We start from the raw sequence: 26,687 nt of genomic DNA on the forward strand, positions 1-26,687 counted from the left end.
AGAGGGATTAAGAAAGATGGCTCGCTCGATTTGTACTATTTCTACGTATTAGGGAGACATTTGCAGACCTTAGATAAAGTTATAGCTCAGTCAAATTTGTATTGATTGAATGGAAGGGTCCTTTATAGAGAACTATATCTATACAAAACAACGTTTTATTACACATATAAAACACTGTTAAGTGTACTAACACACACGCAGAAACTTTGCACATGCACACGCATAAAAAGGGCCCAAGGCAAGTGAATTAGGGCGTACATGACAGCGGAAATGGGATAAGCAAACAAACTGGAACTAATTCTAATGGGTAACTTGAAGGGAGTCATGGGTTTAACGCAAAAGTAAAAAAAAAAAAAAAGTATTGAGTACCCTCAAAAAACACAACCCTGAAACTTAATTTGGAATAAAAGGCTTAAAATAGGACTGCTCACTTTAAGAGAACGAGTGTAATAACAGTCTTCACAAAGTTATTGTGTGTTTTGTATTTCAAGTAGTCATGAGTGTGTTTCCCGAAATTGCATTATAATGAACCCAACCCAATCAAATCAAATGATGTTGGATATGTCTCTGCAGCCATACAGAACAAAAATAAACGACCGAAAGATACCGGACCACAACCTAAGCAATGGGTGGCGCTCACAAAATGAAACAATCACATAAACCGAATAAAAAGCGCATGTAAACACACGCGCTAACAAAACATTGATTCCCATAATCACATTTAAGTACATGCCTCCTAATCCCAATAAATATCTGATTGCTAGCCAATGGGGTTGTACCGTTTTTTTTCTCACCTGTTCATATATTTCTGGAGTGTACTTTGGCGGGAAGGAAGGGGTGGGAGGGGGCGTGGCCCGTCCGTTGTCATGGCAAGCGGGTGGAATGGAGTTCATGGCTCTTCCTGTGTTGTAGTTGCACTCCAGCGTGTAACTGAGATGGGGAGGGAAGTCACGTGCGTTGTTGTCACACACAGCCTGGCAGCCAAGCCTGACTTGATTTAAACATGAGCGTGACGGTTTCCATTCGGTGGTTAAATGTGTCAAAGAAGGACTTCAACATTCTAGCTGTTTTTGTGTGCGATGCTGAAACTTTAACATTGTATATTAGTGTGTAACCATGCTTAACTCGCTGACGCTTAAATCGTTCAGATATCCACATAGAAATCCACAGTGAGTAGACTATCATGAATAGTAATGGGCCGAAAAAACTCTGCCAAAAAGGAATGGAGCTCTTGCGCTAAAGTGTTCAAAAACGTTTTCCTATCTTGTTAACATTCACTATGGATAGCATCGCTTAGCTCCTCCTGGCATCCCACCTGTGCAGCAGCCCCATGGCCTTGTAGATGGCCACCCTCCCGCTGCCCTCCTTGGACTGGCCGTCCCGCTTGTCCCTGGCATACATGTTCTTCTCGGAGAAGTTGCAGCCCTGGAAGTCAAAGTTTGCCGAGTTCAATGCGATAAGCCTCGGGTACAGCATGTTCTCCACCTGTGGGAGGGAGGGAGAGAGGGCGGGAGTGAGAGAGAGAGAGAGAGACAGAAAGGGAGAGAAAAGGCAAAAAGGGAGCCAATTAGAGTTGTTTATTTTGTAGATACTGCATCTCTACATGTCTTTGTGTGTTTTCAAGGGCTGGACCTGAGTGTTCTGGGCTCAAATAATCAAAGGGTAGAATACATTATTATCTCGGTGTCTCTTTAGCAGACCACCTGAAAACCCTGTGCCATGTTTCTCTATCACATTTCATTATAAAAACCAAATTGCTGATGGATATAAAATGTTCCAAGTCCCAAAACAACTCCATCCCACCTGCTGGGCTTCGTTTGGAAGGCTGTTCCCGTACATGAAGCAGCCGCGCTTAGAGGCGTGCCCGTGCAAGTCAATATAATAGGCCACGCCTCCTTCTTCGGTTGAGATCGGCTCGTCGCCCTGCCGGACGGCCTCCTCGACGGCGCACGCCGTCTCTGACGTCGCCGTTACCGCGGGCGACGAACTCAGCCCATTGATCTCAATGCCCTTTCCCTCCTCGGTGGCGGGCCATGCGTTCTCCTCCGTAACCATGGAGATCTCCGGCGTGAGGGGCGCGGCCCCATCCTTCTTGGCGTTGCGCTGATTCAGGCTGACCTCCATGGCGGTGAGGGGGAGCAGCGGTTGCTGCTGATTGGTCGACGCCTTGTCGCCCAACGGGGCCAACGGGGGGCTTTGGGGGGCGGAGCCCGGTGCCAGCGCGGTTGCCAGGGGGTGGAGAGTCGTGTTGGGGTGTTGTTGGTGGTGGTAGAGGAGCAGGGTCTTGGCAGCGTAGATGGAAGGGTGGAGCTCGGGGCTGGGGTTGAGGTACTGTCTGTTCAGGTTGACACCCCTGGAGTCGGTTCTGTGGGTCAGAGAGAGAGATAGGGAGGGAGGGAGGGAGGGGGGGAGGGGGGGAGAGCGAGAGCAAGAAAGAGAGAGAAATATTTAAACAGTGTTATTACAAAGCATCCTTTGGACCCTGTGGCAGTGACACATAAATAATGGACAAACCAAAGTGAAGCGACACTACTGTAAAAAACCTTACAGATTCAGAGTGTTGCTATTGCAAGCTCAAACCAACACTTGAATGAGACACCAGTAAAACCTTTTATGTGAAATGTAGGCTATGTGGATATTAACCGTTTCAATTATTTATGTTGTTTAACCATGTCCTCGTTTCTTATGTCTGCATTCACCCACCACAAAGAATCCACATCACAGAATTTTGGTTCAACTTTTTCATCACCTTTAAAAGAGTTCTTAACCAGACACGTGCTTTGGACTCCACTGTTCACATACTGAGTCCATACCAAAACAATGGGTCATGTGACCAGGAGGATACGTGGCCCATGCAGAGAGCCCCCCCCCCCCGCCCTGCAGCTACCTGTAATGGCCGCGCACCACGCCGTCGGGGTTCAGCATGGGGATGAGCTTGAAGATGAACATGCTGCGCAGGGCCTGGGCGCGCGGGTCATCCCGCCGCAGGATGAAGGCCAGGAAGCCGTTGAACACGAACGCCGCCGGCGTCTCCCCCGGGTGCACGCGGCTGCTGAGGAAGAACACCTAGAGGCCAATCGGATTGAACGGGTCAGCTGATGTGACTTCTGCTGTGAACTATTTTGTGAAACGTGTCTGTCTTTGCTCTGTATGACCTCGCAAGGGACTACAGATGAGATTGAGCTTTCTAGCCGATGCATGGACAGTGTCTAACCGTACATTGCCCCGGTTAAATAGATAATATTATGAAAGGGTTTGTCATCAGACAGTGGAGATACGGGGCCGTGGTAGCCTAGTGGTTCACGTGGAAAGCCTGGTTACACCTGGGGAAGTTCACGAGAGATCCCTGCTTGATGTGAACACGCACCAGAGTTATACAACATCTACATTTTTCACGATCTCTGCGTAGGCCAAGGACGGAGCGGCCGTGGTGTACCAGTTTACGACCGGTTCACAGATAATGCCACAAATCCTGTTTGATAATACAAATGCAAGAGAGAGAGAGAGAAGGAGAGAGAGAGAGAGAGAGAGAGAGAGAGAGAGAGAGAGAGAGAGAGAGAGAGAGAGAGAGAGAGAGAGAGAGAGCGAGAGGGAGAGTATTGTCATTGGTATAAACTTTTACCCGTTTGCTGGGGAAGCGGTGGGGCCGCGGGGTATCCGTGTCGGGGAACAACTTGGGCAGCCGGGCCTCCCGCTCATCCACCATGCCGCTGCAGTTGGTGACGGTGAGGAGGTCCACCCTGTTGCCGTCCAGTGAGTGACACAGAAGCTCCCGGTGGTAGTACACACTCTCTGGGGGACTAGGGTGGGGGGAGGGGAGGTAGGGACAAGACGGTGGATGAATGGCAGAAACACACTTGCTCCATTTGAATTATTCAGGTAATAGCAACAATTTTTGAATCGAACGAATAAAGTAAGAAATATGAAACCAACAATACAGGCGATACGAAATATACAAATATTGGGAGAAAAAAAGTGCATATAAAAATGGATGCATGAATGTGATGCACATGAATTATTAAGTGACTCATGAAAATGCTGATATATTGCACATTTGGTGAAAACGTTATCCCCAAAGTGCAACAAATACAGGACTTTTCATGCACTCCTCCGGAACCCCCAGATTACCCTTGATGGTGAAACACAACTCTATTCTTGTCCTGACTGTAACAGGCACAGTTACAACCCAGACACCACCCGCTATTTCCCTCTCTCTGTTTCAGCTGTGGGAAAAAGGGAATTTTGCGGTCCTGTGCGACCTGCCCTACCTGCCGGGGTGGAGGACAGCATTGTTGGGGTAGCTCGAGTCCAGCTGCTGCAACATGTCCTGGCTCTCGCTGTAGGAGAATGGGAAGCAGAAGGAGAAGTAGGTGGAGGCGCCCCTCGTCTCTGACAGCCGGTGGGTGAAAGAAAGGGTGAACTGGCTCTCCACCATCTGGATGACACGTGAAAGGGGGACAAGGGGAAAGAGCAGGTGGTTTTGGTCATGTTCACATCAATTTCCATTACATTATGCTACACCTTCCCCTTACTATACTAAACGCTATGTCTGTGCCGTGCCTAACACTGTTCTCCAACTGCAAAATCAATCTTATTTATTTTATGTAATTGCCTAAACTAATTTGTAATTTCCACTATTATACATTTTTTATGATCTTTGTATTTTAACAGCATTTTAGTTTCCATTAAATGTGTAACTTTCCCACACACACACCATAACACACACATACACACACAAACATGCCCACACCCACCTCGAAGGTGGGTCTGTCGCGGACCCTCTCCCAGCGAGTCTTGCCGGGCACGGTGCGTACCAGCGGGGCCATGCCCTGGCTGTACAGCTTGTTCTGCTTGTTCATGTTCATCACGGTCACCTTCAGCAGCTTGCCTGGTGACGCCCCACGCACGCTGAAGTAGAACCACGACCTGGCAGAACACACACACAGCAACAACAAAAACAACAATAACAACAAAAAGAAAAACACAAGTGAGATGATGGAAGTAGCGACCAGGGCTGTGTTTACAGTTTCAACACTGTTTATAACACAATAACAACATTTGGAATTACATACGTATGTAGCAGGGAAAAGAGGGTGCACATTGTGTTGCATAAACAAAACAACATGTCATAAACATAGAAGCAGCAAAATAGGCCATAACAAAATACCAAAAAACTGAAAATATATTTATATATAAAAGTATGAATATGAAGGTCAGGCTTGAGGACAACTGAAACCCAAGCACTCTACATTTAATCAAACCATCCTTCAGAGACTCAAAGTAATGGACAGCTGAGATAAAGCCAGCGACATAGACAGTTGAGTATCGCCATAGACACTGACCTATTTCCATTCTCATGCTCTGTCCCGGCACAGTCTGGCTGCGTCCACACGTTGAACTCATAGTCCGGTACTGCTGGGGGTGGCCCTGAGAAAGTGCCCCCGGTCGAGGCTGTGGCAGCTGGGGGGGAGCAACTGCCCTTCTCCACCTTTTCCACACGGGCCAGGTTCCCTGAGTCAAAGCTGGAGCTGAACACCACGTTACCGAAGCGGGCCTCCATTATTCTGTGCTGCGGTCGCCTCTGCTCCCTCCCCCTATGGCTCTTCGGTCAGAACAAGCCAGCTCCCTGGATGCAGATGGCCTGTTGTTGATAAGACACATAAAGATGCAACTATGAATGAACATATGCAGCCACATATACAAAAACCCACACAGGACGTTGAATAAGGGAGCACAGAGGTTTAAATGCAGGATGTACACTGAATAAAGATTGATGATCTCTTTGATAGTGGTTGATAAGGGAGATGGTGGATTAGCATCATTTAATTTTGACAAACCAGACCATTTTTTTTCGTAACTCTTGTAATACATAAGGAATGGTTAATGGAGACATCAGCTTATCGGTCCTTGGTCAGTTTCAGCCTCAGTGATGTGACTTACATGATTGTAAAGACAATATCTAGTAACATTAACCACAATAGATCTATATCGAGGCAACATTTAGAGAATGTCAACATCATATTGATGCAAAGAGAGATTAAAAGCGATGCAAAAGCACCGAGTAAATGAAGAAGGATGGTAATAGGCTATAGCCATACAGTAATTGTCAATTATTTGTCAATGGTCAACATTATTGAGCTAGTAAGCTACAACGCTAGCGGGTTATACACAATAAATCTCAATCAAATTGTACAACACAGCTATTGTCGTTATAACGTGTTTCGATAAAAACGTATTTTTGCTGTACAAAGCTCATATACCGAATGTCTTACTGCTACACTTGGCCGACATCCATGGTTTGTTTTCACGTCCTTTCTACAGTCATGTAAAACCTGCCCCCTTCTTCCACCCAAACAAACCCACTGAGCGACGCGGTGACGTCAGGCCGCCAACCGACGCCCCCACGTCGGCGGTGGTGGGTCACGTGACGCGACTACGTGAGGCAGCGAGAGACGCGGCTGCCCGCGCGCCATGTTTAGCGGAAAACAAAAGGTCCAAATTCCCATGCTGAATGTCTAATAAAGAGAACCACTTGTTCGGCCCATGAGAAATAACGACACGAGAATGACAATAAATAGTTGGAACGGTTGATTTTTTTTTTTACCACCATGCCTTTGTAAGTGCCTTTTTTTTCCTTCTTTGAATACTTTATATGATTGAACGTATAGCAGACATAGTACAGGGCCTTCTGTGTGTCCATACACACCGAGCCTGAGCTAGTGAGCGATAGCATGTTTTGAGGGTCGTTGAACCCGAATTTAAGTTGAGTCTGGGGGGAAATCAGTGCCACATAACTGGGTCTCAACGCGCCCCGCAATGTGTTAATTTTATCCAAGCAGTAAAAAGACACCGATACTCTCAATGGTGGAGTTGCTATTGACATTTTTGGCTAATGTAGACCTTTTCGCAGAATACAGTTGTTTTTTCTTAACGTTAATGTTTCATACGGGTGAATACGGTGCAGTAAGGTTTCGGAACTCTTCTGGATGTAATACAAAGTGACTTGGCTGTTGCGGTCCTGGCAGTGTTGTCTATAAGCATCACTTTGTTTGTCAGCACACGTAATGCATCAACAGACGCCGGGGGTCATGAATTACTCATACTACTACACCCCGCCCCGTTTTAAACACCATGTGTTCATTGCACTCTTATAAATATGTTCCCCCGGTACCTTCCTCTTTTAGAGACTATCTATCTAACACGTCTTTCTCTGTCTCTGTCTCGCTCTCAGTCCTATCAGCAACCAGGCTCCAGCCTTCCAGCAGACCCCCAAGCATTATGGGATCACGTCTCCCATTAGCTTGGCCCTGCCCAAGGAGGCTGACCTGGCCCTCACCCAAAAGCTGACTGAGACCTTAAAACCTTACGGGGTGTTTGAGGAAGAGTTGGAACTTCAGCGCAGGTATTTGCACCGGCTGCCTGCTGGAAATGTAGATTTTCCCTTAATAATAGGTATTTTATAATTTGGCTATTTTTCAAAATGCATGCAATTTAAAAGTAGGTGTAGGCCTGTTTTTTGAGGGGGGGCGGCGGGGGGTTGTATTAAAGCAAATTCTTTGATTTCATCAAATAAAATTGTTAATACTCGAGGGTATGTTGTTTGTACATTGACATGTTCATTTAACCTTTTTTTTGTCCAACAGAATACTGGTGTTGGGGAAATTGAATACACTGGTGAAGGAGTGGATCAAAGAGATAAGTGATATAAAGGTGCGGTGCTTTTGATGATGTGTGTTTGTGTGTGTGTGTCTACGTGATGTGTGTTAGGGTATGCATACTAAGCAAGTAATGCAATGTTTTTTTTCTTTTTGTTTGTAGAACCTCCCCGCATCATTAATAGATACAGTTGGAGGCAAGATCTTCACATTCGGATCCTATCGCTTAGGCGTGCACACCAAAGGTACCAGCATTTAATCCTCACTCAAAAACGCTTTTGGTCAAACTCGACGCCGCCGGTTTAAATCTTAAGTAAAAGTATTTTAGGAATGATGTCGGCCACTTCCTTACACCCATGTGGATCTCCCTCCTTCTGACAGGGGCCGACATAGATGCTCTCTGTGTGGCCCCCCGGCATGTGGAGAGAACAGACTTCTTCTCCTCTTTTTATGAGAAGCTCAAGGAGCAGGAGGAGGTCAAAGACCTGCGGGTTAGTTATATAAACTATCTTTAACTGCAGTGAGAACAGAAGATGTTCAACCATCTAGGCCTGGTGACTCACGCTGCCACTCTCCCCCCTTCTGCGCAGGCCGTTGAAGAGGCTTTCGTCCCGGTCATCAAGCTAGCGTTTGACGGAATTGAGGTACTATTTAAAGTGTCTTTCTCTGCATTCCTTGTGCAGGGATATCCCTTGGTTGGGTCAGGATCGGAGTAATCATTGTGTTTGTTTATGTGTCTGACGATTGTAGATTGACATACTGTTTGCGAGGTTAGCGCTGCAAACTATACCAGAGAACCTTGACCTGCGAGACGACGGGCTGCTGAAGAACCTTGACATCCGCTGTATCAGGAGTCTGAACGGTGAGGGCAGCATAGTAAAAACAAAAGTTGAATGTTTTAGGTGTGCTTGAACCGAACAAGCCAGAGCGAACTAGGAACGACGTAATCCCGGCCGTCCCACTCCATATGGTGATTTGTCATGTGCTGCTCACCTCTGAAATTCTAAAGCACGTAAGCAGTGTACTGCAGAACACCGCAACGTTGCGGCAAAAAGGCAGGGCCGTGCATTGTTCGTCGCACTTCACGAACGGCACATCATGTCGACCCTGAATTCCCCTTCTGTTTATATCACCGAAGTCGTTTGAGAATCGCCATGGCAATAAGATGGATTTGTTTTATCTCCTGTTTCCTTAAAGGCTGTCGGGTGACGGATGAGATTCTTCACCTCGTGCCCAACATCGGCAACTTCAGGCTGACGTTGAGAACCATCAAGCTCTGGGCTAAACGTGAGTCCAGTGTGTTCGTTGCTTTGCTAGCTTGCTCAAAAAGGGGAGCTGCCTTGGTTGGTGGTAGTTCTGGTGGATTTATTGGTTGTTGTTTTAAAGACCATGGTTCTATTTATTTATTTTTATTTATACTGGATACCCTGCAGTCCCAATATGCATCCTATCACAGTTTATAATTTAAGTAATGTGGAGGAAAATAGTGATGTGGTATTTGTTTGTGATTATTTTGATGGCTACATTTCAAGCCATTTTTAACGTCAGTATTTGTTCATACCAACTAACAACCATGATTTGAAAAATGTAAGCCATGGTCACTCTTGGTTTAAAGCATTTCAATAGCCCGCAACTGTAGTCGCTTCACAGACTGGATAGGTGTAGAGATGATTGCTTCCTTGTTCTTTTACAGTTGAGTGAACATCATGTAAACACAGACGCCATTGACCTGTGTTCGCTTTCGTTCAAAACAGGATTAGTCGCTGCGTGTGTTTCTTTGCATTCTATTTTACGCCAGGGGAAACAATAGCCTGTTGCCATGGTGACTTTGTTTTGCTTGGCACCCACTTTGTGAAAACCACAGGCCAATCACTGTTTGTGTGGGGTTATTTGGCCATCGCTGTGGAGCAGAATGCTTTGGCATTACTATCATTGTCTTGCGTTCATTGAGGCGTTAAAGACCCTCCCTTTGTTGGGGCTTTTTCAAGATATGCCATTACGTTGACTATACGCCATCACCTCCTAAATATGTATTTTAAAATTCCCAAGTCACACTTTTGACTCCTCCCCAAATCTGTTCCCACTCAAACAAGAAGACCATAAGACCAGAAGCACCGACCGCATTCTAAATCTGTATCTGCTTATTACAGGCCGCAACATCTACTCCAACATCCTGGGCTTCTTGGGTGGTGTTTCTTGGGCCATGCTGGTGGCCCGAACGTGCCAGTTGTACCCCAACGCGGCGGCCTCCACCCTGGTCCACAAGTTCTTCCTCGTCTTCTCCAAGTGGTGAGTGGCTGTACTTCTCAGTGCTCACCAAAGAAAGTCTAAGGGGATGAATATGTTTTGTTTTTGGGGGGGCGGGGGGTATTTATTAATTTGCTCGTTATGTGTTCCTGTCCCCAGGGAATGGCCCAACCCAGTTCTGCTAAAGCAGCCGGAAGACTGCAACCTCAACCTTCCAGTGTGGGACCCAAGGGTAACTGAACTAAAATAGTAATAATTTACAATGTATAGATTGACGACGTACGTAGAAGAGCCTCTATGAGGGTCACTTGTTGAAATCTGTGTGGTACACCATGAAGTATACCTGTTCACCTTTACAGCTTAGTTAGTCATCCTTCTCCGCGACAAGATACAATTCTTCCTACTAATGCATGTCAAACCTAACCTAATGAAACCTAACTGTGTGTGTGTGTGTGTGTGTGTGTGTGTGTGTGTGTGTGTGTGTGTGTGTGTGTGTGTGTGTGTGTGTGTGTGTCCGTCCCCCTCCCCAGGTGACTCCCAGTGACCGGTACCACCTGATGCCCATCATCACCCCCGCGTACCCGCAGCAGAACTCCACATACAACGTGTCCGCCTCGACCCGAGCCGTAATGGTGGAAGAGTTCAAACAGGGTCGGTGGTCCTTCTCCCCTTTACCACTAAGGGGCGCCCTCGGCCCTCTATCCATTCAGGAGGAAAGGATGGCCAAATCTGTAGCAACGTCGATATGTGGACGGGGCTCTATTCAAATCTAAAAATATATCTAAATATCAATACATTTATATCAGCTCTAACTTCCTGCTTTTAAGGAAGCTATTATATACTGTAATGGTTTGGTTGAACACATCCCTGTTCTGGATCGACTGGTAATGATTAGTTGTTATCCCAGCGGCTCAGTGTACATCTCATGTGAACAGGGTTTGTGTTGCGTCGACTCCTGTTTGAACATGCTCTTCCTTCCCTCCGCTCCCCTATCCCCTGCCCCACAGGTCTCGCCATCACGGACGAAATTTTGCAGAATAAAGCAGAGTGGTCGAAACTATTTGAAGCACCAAACTTCTTTCAGAAATACAAGTATGTATTAAGCTGCTTATCCTGTCGGGACACACATGGTGAGATTAAGATATTTCAATGAAGATGCTCATTCCCCTCACACGCGCACATGCACACCATTGTCTAGTGTATATGTATTAATATATAAACATATATTTAGTCTTTTTCACTGTTTTATTTGTTTTTAACTTATTCTATTGGAAGTTTTGAATAAACACCGTAGTCTCTCTGATAAGGCTTCAAAGCTTCCCTGCCTAAGAGCCTTCTGAGAATCTCAAAGGATCATACAATGTTAACTTCAAGCACTGCCTCCATTCCATTATCATACAAACACCTTAACTGTAAGCACTTTATATATTTGATGTTTTGTATTTTTAATAATAATAAAAGGTAGGTACTTGGTTGTAAGCATTCCTTTCAAATATTTAAAGTCTTGCTTTTTTCATTCCCCCTGTGCCTTTATCATATTGTATTCCGAAATAAAAATAAAATGACCTAGTTCACAATTTGCACCATGTATTTCTTATTAGTCTGATTTTTAATAGTCTTTCTCCTCTCCTTACTGTATCCATACATTTTCCAGTGAAAGTGATTATGTCGCAATTTATTCGGGAATCCTAACCTTAACGCATGACACAGCAATTGACACCTTCATGGATGGATTTTGCATGTTTTAAACCTTGGAAGTCTTAATGTTATTTCATAGTTCCATAAATACATCCTTTCCTAATGTCTTCTGTTTTGTAAAAAAAAAGATGGACACTAGTATTTTTTTTTATACATTTTCCTTTATTTATATACTTAACTACCAAGGAGTTTGCATGACTTCAGCTCAGCCCAAAATTTGTTTTAAGTCGAAAATCTACATTGAACGGTGGGAGCCCATGCCCATGAGGATGTTTGCCTTGATGCCTTAAGCAAACTCTGGCAGAGTCTACCCCAGAGCTGTGGCCAGCTACGGTAGCTCCTTCCCTGGCCCGAGTCCCGGCAGAGGAAGGGGACATGGCACCAGCAATGAGGATAGTCTGATCCAAGCAGTGTTTCCAAGTTACATGGTTTTAACTTTGAAAAGAAGCCTGGATTGTCAGAACCTTGGATTTGTTGTACTGTGTTATTTTAATAAATATGTTGTCTGTTCTGGGCTCTATATATTTTTTTCTTTTATTTTTTACTTGGCCTGAAGGATATCCATCCTTGTTATCCCTGATCAATAATTTGGATATTTGACACACTATGTCTTTATCTGGCATGGGACCTTAAGTATATATTGATCAAGTAAATAAACTGCTTAATAATGCAGTTGTACAACATACTTTTTTCTTGTGTACAGCAAAGTAGGGAGACTAATACCTCCACCAGCCATGGAAACTAGTTGTATTACACTGGAGTAAATCCATTGGACGGGAATACAAATCCTGTCACCGGACAATAAGAAGCACACCACCCTCCTCATGCGGAACCATCACGTATCTGTGGCTACTTTTGTACTTTGAATATTAATCGTAAATGCATGAATAAAAATAAATGGACGCCAAGTTGTTGATGGGACGGTTCAGGGTGGGCCTTTGATCTGTGCTTTACGAGGTGCGGAGGGGATCGGGGTCCCCTGGAACTTGTGTGCATTATCTGCGCTCTGTGTCTCTAGGGTGTAATGGCATTGTTCTGTCTCTTATGTTCCAAGGCATTATATTGTGTTGCTAGCAAGCGCGCCGACCGAGAAGCAGCACCTGGAATGGTGAGTACGGCCGGCCTGTCGCTCACTGAATGAGGGCAGAAGTAGGCCCGGGTGTGAGTGAAACAAGAGCGAATGAGGACAACTATTGACATATTCTCGTATCTCTGGGGAAGACTGTTTTCTGTTTGAGTATATTTTGTATCTTTAAAGCAAGCTTTTTTTTTTTTAGGATGTATGTTTTGCAAGGTTGACCTGGGAAAGGTTTTTTTTCATAATCCTTCTTCACTCTGGTTATTTTCCTGCCAGGGTGGGATTGGTGGAGTCCAAGATTCGGATTTTAGTCGGAAACCTAGAGAAGAACGAGTTCATCACGCTGGCTCATGTGAATCCCCAGTCCTTTCCCGGCCCAAAGGAAGGCAATGACAAGTGAGTATAATCTATACTGAATTCTGCCAACGTTGAATGTTTTCCTTAATCTGGTACACCGCCCTCCAACCCCCCTACTGAAACCTGCGTATCTCGTCTCATCAACTCACTTATGTACTTTGTTCTTTCCGATCTTTTGTTGAAAACGACTTACCTCGTGTTGTGATTCCTATCTTTGGTGGTTTTTTGGATTGTATATCGCATGCTTTGATTGTTTTCAGCCTCACTTGTCACTTCTGTGAAGCTTGAGAACAATCAATCAGTCTCTTTGGATCAAAGCGGCTGCTAAATGACTGTGTAATGTTCTGCGTGTTTGTTTGGTTTCATTATACTGGTGATGGTACGTGGATCATTTTACAATGGACCGTCTTGGTGTGTACAAATGTTTGGGAGTCACACCATCACATTGTTTTCTTCCCTTATCTTTCTTTCCAGAGAGGAGTTTAGCACGATGTGGGTTATCGGCATCGTCTTTAAGAAGATGGAGGGGTCTGAGAACCTGAACGTGGACCTGACCTTCGACATTCAATCCTTCACAGACACGGGTAAGGAGCAGTTATTGAACAGTGCCAAAACCGATTTAATGCAGTCTGGTTAAGCAATCTTGTTTATTACAAATGAGCACGTTATTTCAGCGTTGTTGGTTGTGTTTGACTCCTGGCTGAAAGGTTCCGGGTTCGATCCCCGACGTCCACAGTACACCTGTAGGCATTCTTGAGCAAGGTGCCTTGCCTTAAGTTAAAACATTCAACTTAATGTACGTTGCTTCGGATAAAAGTAATTCCCTGACAAACTAGCAAATTGTTCTCGCATCACAAATTGTGATTCTGTTTCCATCTGTCTCCTTACCCCGTCTCTGTCCATTTGTGTTCGTCACCCTCCTCCTCTTCACGTACAGTGTACCGACAGGCCATCAGCAGCAAGATGTTTGAGCAGGAGATGAAGATATCGGCCATGCACGTGAAGAGGAGGCAGCTCCACCAGCTGCTCCCCAACCTGAAGCGCAGAAAGGTATCTCATTAAAATAACTCTGTTGCATCTCTTCAACTTAACGTGTCAAGATGAAAGATGACATCCAGCGAGGACAATTGAACTCGTCGCCGCTCCTCGGATGTGTTTCGTAATTTAGGTGCGTTTTACTTCACGTGTAAACTCGTCGGTATCCATCCGTCTCCTTTTGACTTTGTGCCGCAGCATTCCACGGAGAGCCTGCGTCAGATGAACGACAGCAGTCTGGACATGTCGATCGACAGCGACAACAGCATGTCCGTCCCGTCCCCAACGTCCATGCTGTCTTCCACCCCCTTCAAGGGCCCCCCGCTGGGGCCACCGCCCAGTCCCCTCGGGTAGGGGACTCCTCCATTTGTTTGATGAAGCACGAGTTGATTGTTTATTCTGTTATTTCTGTGCTGTTTGTAAGGCTGTTGCTATGAATTAGACAGACATGATGACATGAAGGTTGACTAGAAATGTAGTAACTTTATTTGACATACAAAACCATACTGTTTTTAATGAAAGCCGTTTGCTGGATGTTTATATGAAACGTCCCCCCCCCCCCCCCCCATTGTGAGTGCCTTGCTCTACTAGTTTGAGTCATAACATGAGATGTGTTTGTCTCCCTCCCGACCTTGTTATTTCAGTCCTGGGCCCATCACGGTCTTCCATGTCGATGGCCAGCCGAAGGCCGAGGTCGCAGTAGTGGATGGGTCGAAGCCGCCCGGGGCCCAGCCACGCCCTTGCCTCACCCCAGTGCCCATGAGCCAGACCCCCCCTCCGCCCATGGGTCCACCGGCGGCCAAGAGATCCGGCTCACCCCTGCCAGACACGCCGGTGAAGAAGCTCAAAGTGGACGAGGTCTGAACACTCACCTTTGTGGTTTCTAATAACACTGTGTTGTTGATGTCCCGGATGTTTCACATATGTCGCTAAGCCCCTTTTTACATTTGTGATTCGATGCAAAATTGACATTTACATTTTCATTTAGGGCATTTAGCAGACGCTTTTATCCAAAGCGACTCGCCAATAAGTACCTTTTTCCTAAGAAAGATAAAGAACAATATATTGCTGTCGGTACAGTGAGGATGTTCATAAAAACAAGTGCCAAGCACATACAATTTTAAACCATTATATAAACTGAAAAGATCTAGTGAGGATAGGAAGCTGGTCTTGTTAAACCGTTCATATGATCTGCTTTGGTCTTTGGGTTTCCTTGCAGAATTCAGCCACCGATGTCCCTGGGAACATTGAGGAGAGCGAGGCAGTCTTCAACCCCAGCGAGAGTGATCCAACATCGGAGAGAACTTCCTCCCCTCAGCTGGAAGACACCACAGCAGAAACTCTCCCTGTGAAGGAGGTGAGTCAGGACCGGGCTTTTAGAACATAGAACTAAGCCAGTCCCTCTGGAACTCAAAACCTATAGCCTAACCCTTTAGAACTAAGAACTACGCCAAACTGTTTAGACCTTAGAACTAAGCCTCTAGAACTTAGAACTGAGCCAAACCTTTTCCACATACACCTGATGTATGTCCACGGTCATTTCTTAGCTTATCCTTAAGGTCTTTCATACTGGATTTCCTTATTGTCTGACCCTGTTCACTCCTCTTTTTAGGACCATGTTAATGATGAAAGGCAGGAGGATGAGAACATGGCTGTTGAAACTGAGGTACAGAATTGGGCAGCCAATTAAAGTTCATTCGCTTTCAAGTATATTGTTTGTGTCTTTTTTTAACTAATTGTGAGGTGTGCTACAAATGTTTTATTTTATATTACAGGATACAACACACAAAGAAGAATTGAAGAACGGAGACGCAATTAAGGTGATATTCATTTACTTTAACATTATGGAATGTCGTTACAATGCATCATACATACGTAAAAGCATGCAACAGCGGAAACTTAGTTGGGTGAAATACTGTGTTTTTTATGTGGTTAGTCTGACTCTGCTTATTTTCTTTCCCCCGTCAGAAGACGTCCACAGCTGACCTGTCTGACGTGCCACTGATCCCTACCAACCCAATTTCTGTGGTGAAGAACTCCATCAAGCTTCGGCTCAGCAGGTAGACTCCCGATTCACAAGGCAAGGAATGCCTCACCTAAACCTCCCCACCCACCACAACCACCGCCACAACCTTTGCTCCCTATTCTGTGTCAAACGTCCCCTTAATGATCTCGTCGCGGACACACAGAGTAACGGATAAACAGAAGACCCGACCTGAGGCGCGATATCAATCGCAGCTCTGCCAAAAGTTAATTTAGCCTGCTCCATGCGGCCACCACCACAAGGGGGCGATAAAGAACTTCCGCAGAACTCCCCGGCAGCCTACTCCGAACCCAACGTAGCCCAGAGGAAAGTTTCTCTTAATAAACTCTCCCTGAGATGCGTTTCACATCCACTCGCTCTGAACTCGTCCAAGCACACAGGGTGACGGCGCAAAGTTGTGTACATATGAGAGTCAAAGACACATCTTCCAATTCAGCCAGCCCTTCCTTTGTTGTTGATCTCTCTGGACTCTGCAAGCGGGGGGGGGGGGGGGTTCGGGAGCCCTTGTGTTCATGTCACATAGCATGAGGAGTACATTTGCCTTCTCCAGATGCTGTTGATTTCAGTTTTTTTGTTATTTCCTTCATTGTGTTAATTATGATATCAGATAATGACCCAAAGCAGCGGCCTGTTGGTTAATGTTGTGGTTTCTTCAGCAAAGCCATCCACAACATGTTAGCATTTCCTTTCCTGTTCTTGTTATCATGGCACTATCTGGAATTGTCTACCAATAGTTTTGTTGGTTGATGAAGAGACGGTCTTCTTCATGATGACTTCTGCATAATGATACATTCAGATAAAATAATCTTTTGTGATAGAAAATAATTTAAGGCATTTTTTGTGATCTGGGAGATAATAAGTTGCGTTTTTATTACCACGTGGGCTGCACCGAATCAACACACACACACACACACACACACACACACACACACACACACATACACATACACATACACACCCACACACACACACACCATTCATGGAACTGGCTCAGGTTTGAGAACACCACTGACCAAAATGCTGCTTACCTCAGAGGGGACAAAAGGCACAGACCCTAGCGGTGTACAACACGATGTCTAACCACGTGCGTTAAAATGATCTACTGTCGGGTTCAAAGTCCGCCACACGTGGTTTCCTATGTGGCGAATAAAAAATAATAATCGTTCCCATGCAAAGTTGCTTGAAGCTCATTTGAAACATCCTTACGATTAAAGTTCAAACCCGCTCATTTCAGCTTTTTGGAGAGCTCTTCTCTTTTTTTTTATGGTTTGGCATGATGACGATGCTGATGATGAAAGTAGTGGCACGCTAGCACGCCAGTTAGCCTGCTTCTAAACACGCGGACAAGACGCGTGGAGATAAAGGACATCAACAAGGCAGCAAGGCATATTGGAGGCACCTGCTCTATCAGATGGTCCTCGTCAGGAAGACAGTGATCAGGGTGCGTCTCCGCGCAGGGTCTGATTAGCCAAACGTCTCGTGGTTGCTGAGGTGTGGGAAAACGAACGGGGGTCGGGTCGCTTCGGAGCGCGAGTTTCCGGATCATTAATATGTACATCTGTTGTACAGTACAGTAGGTTTTTGGTGTTTTCTGTCTTGTACAATAGCATTAAAAAACAAAAAAAAAACAATAACAAGATCATACTTTGTGTGGAATTTAAGATGTGGAGTTTAAGCCTTGATGGGGTTTATTTTGAATGTGGCATTAATGGTCTGAACTGAATTGCGAAAATGTATCGTGGCATAGGTTTGCTGATTTTTTTTTTCCTCTTTATTTTTGCTTGCTTAGCATAACCAGAATTGAAGATTAAGGACTATCAAGAAGGTTAAGAGTTTAGTTTGGTTAAACAACACATGCTTGTTATTTTGCTGTATTAAAGTAAAAAAAAAAAAAAGTCACTTGTTTTTTTTGTTGTATCAACATTTTTGGCTCCGTCTAAAATGTGTGTGCGCTAGTCGAGTGGAATTTGTTCCCTGAATCAGATCTCAGACCAGTGTCATCCTATGGTGCATAATTCTAGAACATTTTTCAACAAAAGCATACAATTGTTCCTACAATGTTGCGTTTCCGTTCAACTTTTTCTTAAGGACGAAGTATTGTACTTTTTTTTCACAAATAAAGGTCTACAATATTCAAAGAAAATTGTGAAAGTAGTCTACCTCTTCTTACATCTCACCCTGTTTTAAAGTTGCACATTTCCATACAATTGAGCGGCAGAGTTGTTCAAAATCGGGGCGATATAAAAGCCAGATGAAAGCGCTGGAATACGCATTATCAACTGGGGGGATTTCTGTCAGACGAGACTCCCGTACGGCAGCTCAGGGAGCAGACTGATAACATGGCCTAGTTAAAGGTTTTTTGTTGTTTGCATCCCAATCCGGTCAAAATTTCCCAAGACGTAGCTTGTAAGAGTGTGTATGTTGTTGCTAAGGAACAGCCATTCCCGCTCCCTCAGTAGGTGGTCTCCTTATGAATATCATTACAGATCGCTTTCCAGAGAAGCCAAGACACCTTTATCCTTTCCAGACCATATTTATAACCGTTTCTGGCTCTTGGATACGGTGTGGGGATGGTTTATCTTCATATCTCTGCTAGCTTTGTCTGTAGGCTGCAATATATTCACTGCCAAATGCACTTATGACACCAGATTTTAAAGTAATTTCTTAGACAGAGGAGTTGATAAACAGATTAGAGGGCCTGCACTGTTGTTACCCAATGCTGCTATTGTTCCAGCCCCACACTAAAGACCCGCAATCCACCACCAAAAGTACATACCGTTAATGGCTCTTCTACTGCGTCATTAATCATTGACAAAATTAGGCCTTGGTCCAGAGGTGAATCCATGGGGGGGGGCCTATCCAGGACGAGGGGTTCCCCGAAGAGTTGTCGCCCCTCTTACCCCAGCAGAACGTTCTCCGTGTGGGGCAGAGGCCCAGGGCGTGCCCCCTTGTCCTCCCACTGGGCCTCCATCTGCTGTTGAGGTGGTTATATTCCATATTGATGGGCAGACAATGGGTTTGTGACATGAGTTCTCATGAGTGGCGGTTCCGTCCGGGCCTCTTAACTACCTCAAGAACCTCACAGTTGTAGTCGGCAGCGTGCCAAGCCTAATGGAAGGCCTGGTCCTGCCTCTCCTCATGTGGTCTGGGAGTTGTAGTTTACAGATGTCTGGTGGTAATTCAAGACATGAGGGACAGTCATTCCTGGCCTGTTTCTCGAGAGCCTTTGATAATGGACCGGTACCATTAAAAAAGGGGAACAATCTAAACGTTGTCTTTTTGAACGCTAACCGCGGTGAGAGCATGTCCGCTTGAGTTATCACACCTGGCGTGCAGGCATGCCGTAGTGTCAAATGGACCAGCCCTGCCGGGGAGTAACCTTGAGAAGCTGCTTTATGACAGGGACAGCGTTGACGGCAGTGACCCTGCCTCCAGTGGGGCCCAGGTGAGCACAGTGCTTAACACCAGCAGCCTGTGTCTCCGGCTGGTTATGAGTCACTTTTGGGGAACCCTCGCTCTCGAATGTCTGGCCTCTACGACTTTTCCCACACCTGCCCACAGAAAAAATCAGCATCTTTCTCTTCCCAAACTCCCTTTTTAAGCCTCAATGGTTTCAAATCAGAGCCACTGCAAGAGTGCGTCTGTACCTTCAAAAAGGGGGGGAAATGCCACATTGTGTGAAGACTAGATATGAAGGTATTATCTGTCTGGTGTGGCGGAGAAGTGTCATGGCGAAGTGATCGTGCTCATCAAGGTGTATGTCTGTGTGTTACGTACATCAAAATATGTATTGCTGAACAGCTGGCGAAGTCCGGGCTGTCAACCGATTACTTTTAGTGGATATTGATGGCAGGTGGTTTTTCATATTTCTGAAAGCATAGCATGCAGGCTCAAACAGGATGTATGAGGAGGGATCCTAATGTATTTTGATTTGGAATCAATCCGTTCAGATCCAACTGATTCAGTGGGTTCAATGATTCAGTCGGCTTAGCCAAAAGGAGTCTTCCCTATAAATCGAGTACACAAAAGAGGATTTGATCCGTTCGCAAGATCCTGGATGTAAATTAATGGTTGGCACTTAATTAATAACAAGCTCAAATTGTGCTTGGGGTTAATTTGCTGTTGGTGCAATGCTGATGCCAAGGTATATACCGCAGTTTTCTCTCCTTTTGTTTAAATGTTTGTTTATAATCACTAATCTAAAGGTGCAATGATTTACGATTGCGTGAGAGGATAAAAAATGGAGGCAGCCTTCAACTATTGACATGCACCCAGTTTAAAAGCGACTTAAAGGGTGTAATTGAGGCCCTACTACAGACACCATAAACACAGCCTGCACGGACGGGCACCTGTGCCAAGAAACGATGCCCAGGATGGCTTTTGGCCAGTGCCACTACCCTCTCTGTCTGCCTGGCACAGAGGCTAGCTACCCGCTGGTGAGGAATTAGAAAGCCATTAAGGAGGACAAACAGCAAGATGGCAGGGCCCCCCTCCCCCTCCTCCCCTCCCTAACTCGAGATGTGTCTCAATTTAGAGGAAATCTGAAAATGATTTATTTTTGCTAATGATTTTATTCACGGTGCTATTTTAGGTTATGTTTGCCTTTGTGTGGAGTAGGCTCTTGTTGAAGTGTTTTGACAAGCATGTGATGTGAATTTGAATACCAAGGAAAAATAAGATACATTACTCATCACTCATCAATTCAAAGAGTAGGCAAGACGATGGGATTTATATCTGCTGTATTAATCCAATGTTCAGCCTAGGTTGTATTTACAACATTGGCTAAAGAAATGCGGTGATTTAATCTACCAGGAAAAATGAGACGAACCGGCAATCTCTAATGCCTAGCTCACACCACAGCTATGCTGGTTATTATCACAATACATATGCACTGTACACAACATTAATCCCATGCCTTTGCACTCTCCAACCCAGAGCAAACTGGAGATAAGTTGAAAGTGATGGTTCGCAAAAGCTTACTAAACCAACTGAGGCCACTCGTTCTGTGAAATGATTCCACTGGAGATGAATACACAAAATAATCCAGCAAATGACGTACAACGTATTATTATAATATAACAAATGACTAATTATTTTGAATTCATTGTATATATTTTTTCAAATCAGCATATTCATTCCATGCAGCCATCGAAAGGTCAGACACAAAAGTTCTCCCATTTTGATCCTGATTCCCCACATATGAATGAACACGCGTGTGTTTATCGTAAAAACTCGAGGACCTACGACGGATAACCGTATACAATCCAACTGCGTTGAAGACTCTGACTAGGTTAGCGTCCATGTAAACATGGCAATCAGTATGAAAAAGGTATATATTCACCCTGAATCAGACTAATGCGCTGTGCGGGCAAACGTATTAAATAAAGATGCATTAACCGCTAAAAGTCTGGTGGTGGATTTCTTGTCGTGGCCCTCATTCTCAGTAGGGGGCTCTCTGTTTGCGACCACCTTCAGCAGATGAACAGTACCAGGGGGGCTTGCCACTCCCCATACGGACCCCTGTTTGCTGGTCACACTTACCCTTCACACATTCTTGAGGTACCTAATTAAGACCTTCATATGCAAATGAGGCGAGTAAGTCGTCTCCACAGCTGTGCGGGGCTGGCGAACAAACTCTGGGGGTTCATTCAAAGGGCAACGAGGCCTGGGGTGTTTGTTTTGGAGGAAGCGGACACGGTAATAGTTCTGGGGGATGGAGCGTGCCATAAACAAGGGGCTGCCCGGGAATGGGGTCTAATCCCTGGAATGATCGGAAATCAGAAGGTAGGGTTGCCATACGGGAACAAATATGGAAATTGTTTGATTATTTTTTATTTTTTCAAGAATGTTGTTCAAAAGTGGAAGCAACGAAATCCGAAGTAGCAGTTCATAAATAAGCGCTGATATGTTGAGATGAAGCGGTGTTACCTATCAGGAATTTCTTCATTCATGAACGCAGCGGTCGTTGTTTCGCTTTAGAGAGTCGGTCTTCGTGGGGGGAAGCTGTCATTGCTCCAGCGTAAGAATAGGATTCTGCTGAAGCCAGGGACTTCAGCAGACCGTGTAGGAGTGTGAGCCAAAGAGTCTCAATTACACCCGTGGTCTTCAAACGTCAAGTGCAATACAGCGCCATGCAGACCCTACTTGTTTAAGAGGTCAAGGTATACACGTTGGTTTGCCAGATATCCCGAATTAGGCCATAACTCCTATCCCCCCTGCATTCCCCAGTCAGCGAGATTGTAATGCCTTGTACTCCAAGGTTCTCTATCTCAGTGAGTCATCGACACATCAGTGACTCTGATTGCATAGTCAATTACAATTTACCTTTCATGTGCTTGGAATAGAAGAGAGAGAGAGTGTGTGTGTGGGGGGGATTGGGGGGTAGGAGTTCATCCATGCATTCAAAACTTGTGCCAGCCAAGCTTCAACCAGAGGTGAAACCCCCCCATGTAGGCAAGAGATGGGGGGATATTGTTTTTTTAATATCGTTTTTTTATTTTTTTTACTGTGGATAATAAAGGTTAATAACAGTTCTTTCCTATGTCATATTTGACATGACCAGTCATCGCAGTAATTACAATCATTACACACCAAAGGATGTCTAGTTATCCCTCTTAAACACGGGCCACACAAAGGAAATCAATTATTCAATCAGAGTTCCACCATTCATCCCTGCCTGAGTTCACTTAATTTTGGGCCTGGGTGAATCTGCTGCAAATAAGCCGCGCGACCGGCGAAGAAAAGATGGAACAGGCCCCTAATTTGTAGCCTTTCAGACGGTCAATCACTTTTCAAAGGAATGCAAGCTTATTCTGACAATCAGACGGACGTGAATGGGAATGGGTTTCATCTGCTACTTTACATAAGTTATCTGGCGATAAGGAGGGGGTGAAGTATCTGACGGTGAGGAGGGAGACAGAGAGAGGGAGGGAGGGAGAAAGAGAGAGTGAGAGAGGGAGAGGAAGAGAGGGAGATAGAGAGAGAGATAGAGAGAGAGAGAGAGAGGGAGCGAGAAAGGGGGGAAGGAAAAGAGAGAGGGAGAGGGGGAGAGAGAGAGAGGCGATCATGCACCCCCTCCATCCACCCCATCCCTCTCAACACCCCTCTCCCTGTTTCCTGCCTTTCTGAGCCCTCTGTCTCCCTTCTCTCTCCCTCCCCTTCCCTCCCTCCCTCCCCCTTTCACCTCATCTCTCTCAGCCATCCTCCGCTTCTCGTGTGGCTTGTGCCCACTAGGATTGGCAGCATGTAATTTAAGAGCATGGGCACAAAGACCAAATGCCAAGCCTATAATGGAAGCGGGATGTGTTCTGATTTAAATGGGCCGCTGTGCACGGGGCCCAGGGCCTGTAATTAAGATCACTAGGACAAAAGGAGGAGAGACAGTCTCACAATGCATTCAGGACCTGGCTGAAGATGTGGGTGAGGGAATATCAGCTCCCCACACCAAAAATAATTTAACTTTCTTTTTTTTTTCTTTTCTTCATTTTAAATGGTCACCGACGCTGTTCGTATAGCGACAAGAAGAAAGTTTGATGGAGGTTGTGTACGTGTTGGAGGTTGTTGTGTATGTGTTGATATTATATTCATATATATACATGTATGCATAAATGTATGTTTATATAGATGCCCTGGTGTTCTGTTGACTATCTAACTATTTGGAGATGATGTTAGTTTCATCGGTTGTCGGCTTGTTAGGCTTCAATCTGGTGAAGTTGTGGGACATTCACTTGAAATTCACCCCGGTCATGAGAAACTTAACTGTCTCTGTAAGAGAACATGTATCCCATGTATCCATCTAAGTTAAGTGCTGCTTAGAGAGAGAGAGAGAAAGAGAGAGAGAGAGAGAGAGAGAGAGAGAGAGAGAGAAGAGAGAGAGAGAGAGAGAGAGAGAGAGAGAGAGAGAGAACGAGAGAGAGAGAGAGAGAGAACGAGAGGGAACGAGAGAGGGAGAGAGAGAGAGAAAGAACGAGAGGGAACGAGAGAGGGAACGAGAGAGAGAGCGACCGCGAGAGAGCGAAAAAGCAAGAGAATGAGAGAGAGAGGGAGAGCGTGAGAGCATGCCGAACACTTGCAACCACCGACTCCATCAGCATTCCGGTGATGGCAATCGGATCAATCCGAGCGATGAAAAGACTAGAAGTGGCCTTCCAACGGGATGGAGAGCTGCACGTCTAGCCCTCCCCAGCCTCGGCTCTCCCGCTATCACTCCCTCCTGAGCGTGATTCCTACACTTTTTGCTGCCACCGGAGGACATACTTTAGGTCCTTGTGCTCCGGGTGGCTGTGTGTTCAGACCTTTTTCCGTTTAATTAGATTTGTTAAAACAATTTTTGGAGTGCTTTATTGGGTAAAAGCTCTCAGGGGTTAATATCCGCAGAACACTTCTCTTCAGCTTCTTTTCACCAATGGAGCATAAATTATTTAAATTATTCAGAATTGTGCGACCTTTTATCTCACCCCCTTTGAAGGCAGCAAATTAAAAATGCAAATGGGCTAACTAATTAATATGCAAATGTATTCATTCCCAGTTAACAATTAGCAATTAAACCTGCAGTGTCTAGAAAGAGCACTGACAAAATTAGCAACTTATTTTTTTTTCTCTCCATTGGAAAAATAGACGGTCCAGAAAAAAATTGATTGACGAAATGACTTTTACTGACAACCACCTGCCTTGATAATAACAGAATTAATGGGAAATCATGTAGGAGACATGGAAATCGGGGGAGAGTCGTGTAAAAAACAAGGGAAATGTATGTCATTTTTTCATGGTTTGGTTCCAAGACTTGTATATTTCATGACTCAATCAAACCTTAATTGAAATACTAATCTTCAAGGAATTACAGAGATGAGATGTGTGCAGTGCGTGTGTGCGAATGGATGTTTCGGGGGTGTGTGTGTGTGTGTGTGTGTGTGTGTGTGTGTGTGTGTGTGTGTGTGTGTCGGGGGCTGAGGCAGGGGGGTTGTGTATGAATGTGTGTGGCTGGGGGTGGGTGTGTGTGAAACGGATATTTTTAGACACCAATAAGGGCACAAAGACAATGAAACAGATGCAAATTTAGGCAGAAGGATAACCATAGACAGATTTAAACCGATGGACTTCTTAGCTACAGACAGAATCCGATTGTGATTTTAACACAAACAATGTCATACAATTGCCATGTCTGTGCATGTGTGTGCTTTTTTTTGTCGTAATTATTATCATTATTTTTCCTACCTTACCCTTGTCTATTAGCTCACCATGAAACAATCCCAATACCTAACACACAACCACCACACAGCACAGTCAGAGAGCAGCGTTTTAAGTTGGGGAGACGTCTCATCGCCTGCATGCGCTGGTCGGTTAAACGACAGTGCGGCGGCGCTATCTCTATCTACGACATCTCATGAAGCGTAATGGTAAAACTCGACATCAATCATGCATGCGGAGCTGTGCCTTGTCTGCCTGAATTTAACCACATCCGGATCCTTTCATGTGATAACGGGGAGGAGGTGGGGGAGCGCTGGGCAGAGAGAGAGGCGTGAACTACGCACCGCCTTGTAAAGGTTATCTGCGATACACAGACCCAGGGGGCACGGCATGGCACCTGGCTCCTCCTCATCATCATCATCATCTTCATCATCCTCATCCTCGAAAGTAGAAACGTGATATATGCGTGCAGAGCGAGAGATCGCTGTCAAGTCCCGCGTGATGACAATAGAGGGCAGTCAGTCAGTCAGTCAGTCAGACACTTCCAGAAAGATGGGAAATCGGAAGGGAGAAATACGTTCTCATCTCCTCGGTTTTATTAACCTTCCCCGCCCCATATAGGGCTAATCAGTGTCAATGTTCAGCTTGATCCCTTGTCAGCCAGGCAGGGTCTTCTGCCAGAGGGCTCAGCGCCACACTCATCATCGCCCCCCTCCGACAAACGCTTGATGGTTCCTATGCCTTTAAACATGATTCTCGTGTTTCATTAACTCGCATTTAAAGTGGCCAGGTCCCTTGATGCCTAATGTTATATTGCCACGGAAAGGTTCATATTTTATTTATCACAGTTTAATATTGTTTTTTTTCTAATATTTGTGGGGCCTTTAAGGCTGGCTCGCAGCCACGTTGTTCCCTTTAATTTCTCTTTGGAATTGAAATTCCACTGGTAGAAGTGGAGTTTTATTAATAATATTTCTTCTATAAAATGTAAATGAACATACTGTTATTCTTTAATACCACAAGCTGTTGGGTGTAATAGCCTAAATCTAGATTCCATTCACAGTGGTATTTTATGTGTGGGCTGATTTAATTGTATTTGTAATTTAAGTGGCATAATTCCAGCCCAAATTGAAAGCATTTTACCGGCATCTAACCTTAGTCACCTTTTCCATATACATAACCAGCCTGTAGCAATTATTCCCCGATCTTCGGTATGCATACGTATAACTAGTTACATATACTAGCAACTGCATAATTACCGCTCTCGACGCGAGACACTCACTAATGCATCTCCTTTCTGCTCAGTCGTGGAATAAATATATCTAAACAGAGGAAAGCACAGGAAAAAGCCTCTTTTAAGCAAATAGGCTGGGGGTTGGGAAAAGAT

At 45.1% G+C, this 26,687-nt stretch overlaps 2 protein-coding genes across 5 annotated transcripts in view; one reads left to right on the forward strand and one right to left on the reverse strand.

Moving 5' to 3' along the window:
• The window catches only part of agbl5 (AGBL carboxypeptidase 5), a 13,574-nt gene extending 7,220 nt beyond the window's left edge, over window positions 1–6,354 (reverse strand). For both annotated transcript variants that reach the window (XM_079753451.1, XM_079753450.1), the window contains exons 1-9: window positions 6,261–6,354; window positions 5,343–5,641; window positions 4,755–4,926; window positions 4,269–4,435; window positions 3,623–3,800; window positions 2,888–3,066; window positions 1,804–2,365; window positions 1,316–1,485; window positions 795–930 (exon numbers count right to left, since the gene is read on the reverse strand). In XM_079753451.1, coding sequence (XP_079609577.1) covers window positions 795–930; window positions 1,316–1,485; window positions 1,804–2,365; window positions 2,888–3,066; window positions 3,623–3,800; window positions 4,269–4,435; window positions 4,755–4,926; window positions 5,343–5,560 — 1,782 coding nt within the window. In that variant the 5' untranslated portion in view covers window positions 5,561–5,641; window positions 6,261–6,354. The remainder of the gene's footprint in view (window positions 1–794; window positions 931–1,315; window positions 1,486–1,803; window positions 2,366–2,887; window positions 3,067–3,622; window positions 3,801–4,268; window positions 4,436–4,754; window positions 4,927–5,342; window positions 5,642–6,260) is intronic.
• Window positions 6,355–6,463: 109 nt separating this feature from the next.
• LOC307087898 (poly(A) polymerase type 3-like) lies at window positions 6,464–16,589 on the forward strand (the record flags this gene model as incomplete). 3 transcript variants are annotated; one of them, XM_079753580.1, is made up of 22 exons in its annotated part: window positions 6,464–6,616; window positions 7,232–7,402; window positions 7,644–7,710; window positions 7,819–7,900; window positions 8,037–8,146; window positions 8,246–8,299; window positions 8,406–8,517; window positions 8,853–8,942; window positions 9,806–9,944; window positions 10,062–10,134; window positions 10,433–10,553; window positions 10,910–10,994; window positions 12,655–12,708; window positions 12,955–13,074; window positions 13,510–13,619; window positions 13,973–14,085; window positions 14,269–14,420; window positions 14,715–14,928; window positions 15,290–15,427; window positions 15,683–15,736; window positions 15,846–15,890; window positions 16,039–16,589. In XM_079753580.1, the coding sequence occupies exons 1-22, from the start codon at window positions 6,609–6,611 to the stop codon at window positions 16,132–16,134; spliced, it is 2,208 nt and encodes a 735-aa protein (XP_079609706.1). In that variant the 5' UTR covers window positions 6,464–6,608. The 3 variants fall into 3 exon arrangements, with proteins under 3 accessions (XP_079609706.1, XP_079609707.1, XP_079609708.1); XM_079753581.1 differs by having other exon boundaries at window positions 16,042–16,589; XM_079753582.1 differs by lacking the exons at window positions 10,062–10,134; window positions 10,433–10,553; window positions 10,910–10,994; ... (8 more) ...; window positions 15,846–15,890; window positions 16,039–16,589 and having other exon boundaries at window positions 9,806–9,948.
• Window positions 16,590–26,687: the final 10,098 nt, after the last annotated feature.

The sequence above is a fragment of the Pollachius pollachius genome (assembly GCF_949987615.1).
Source record: "Pollachius pollachius genome assembly, chromosome: 16".
In the NCBI taxonomy this organism is placed as follows: Eukaryota; Metazoa; Chordata; class Actinopteri; order Gadiformes; family Gadidae; genus Pollachius; species Pollachius pollachius.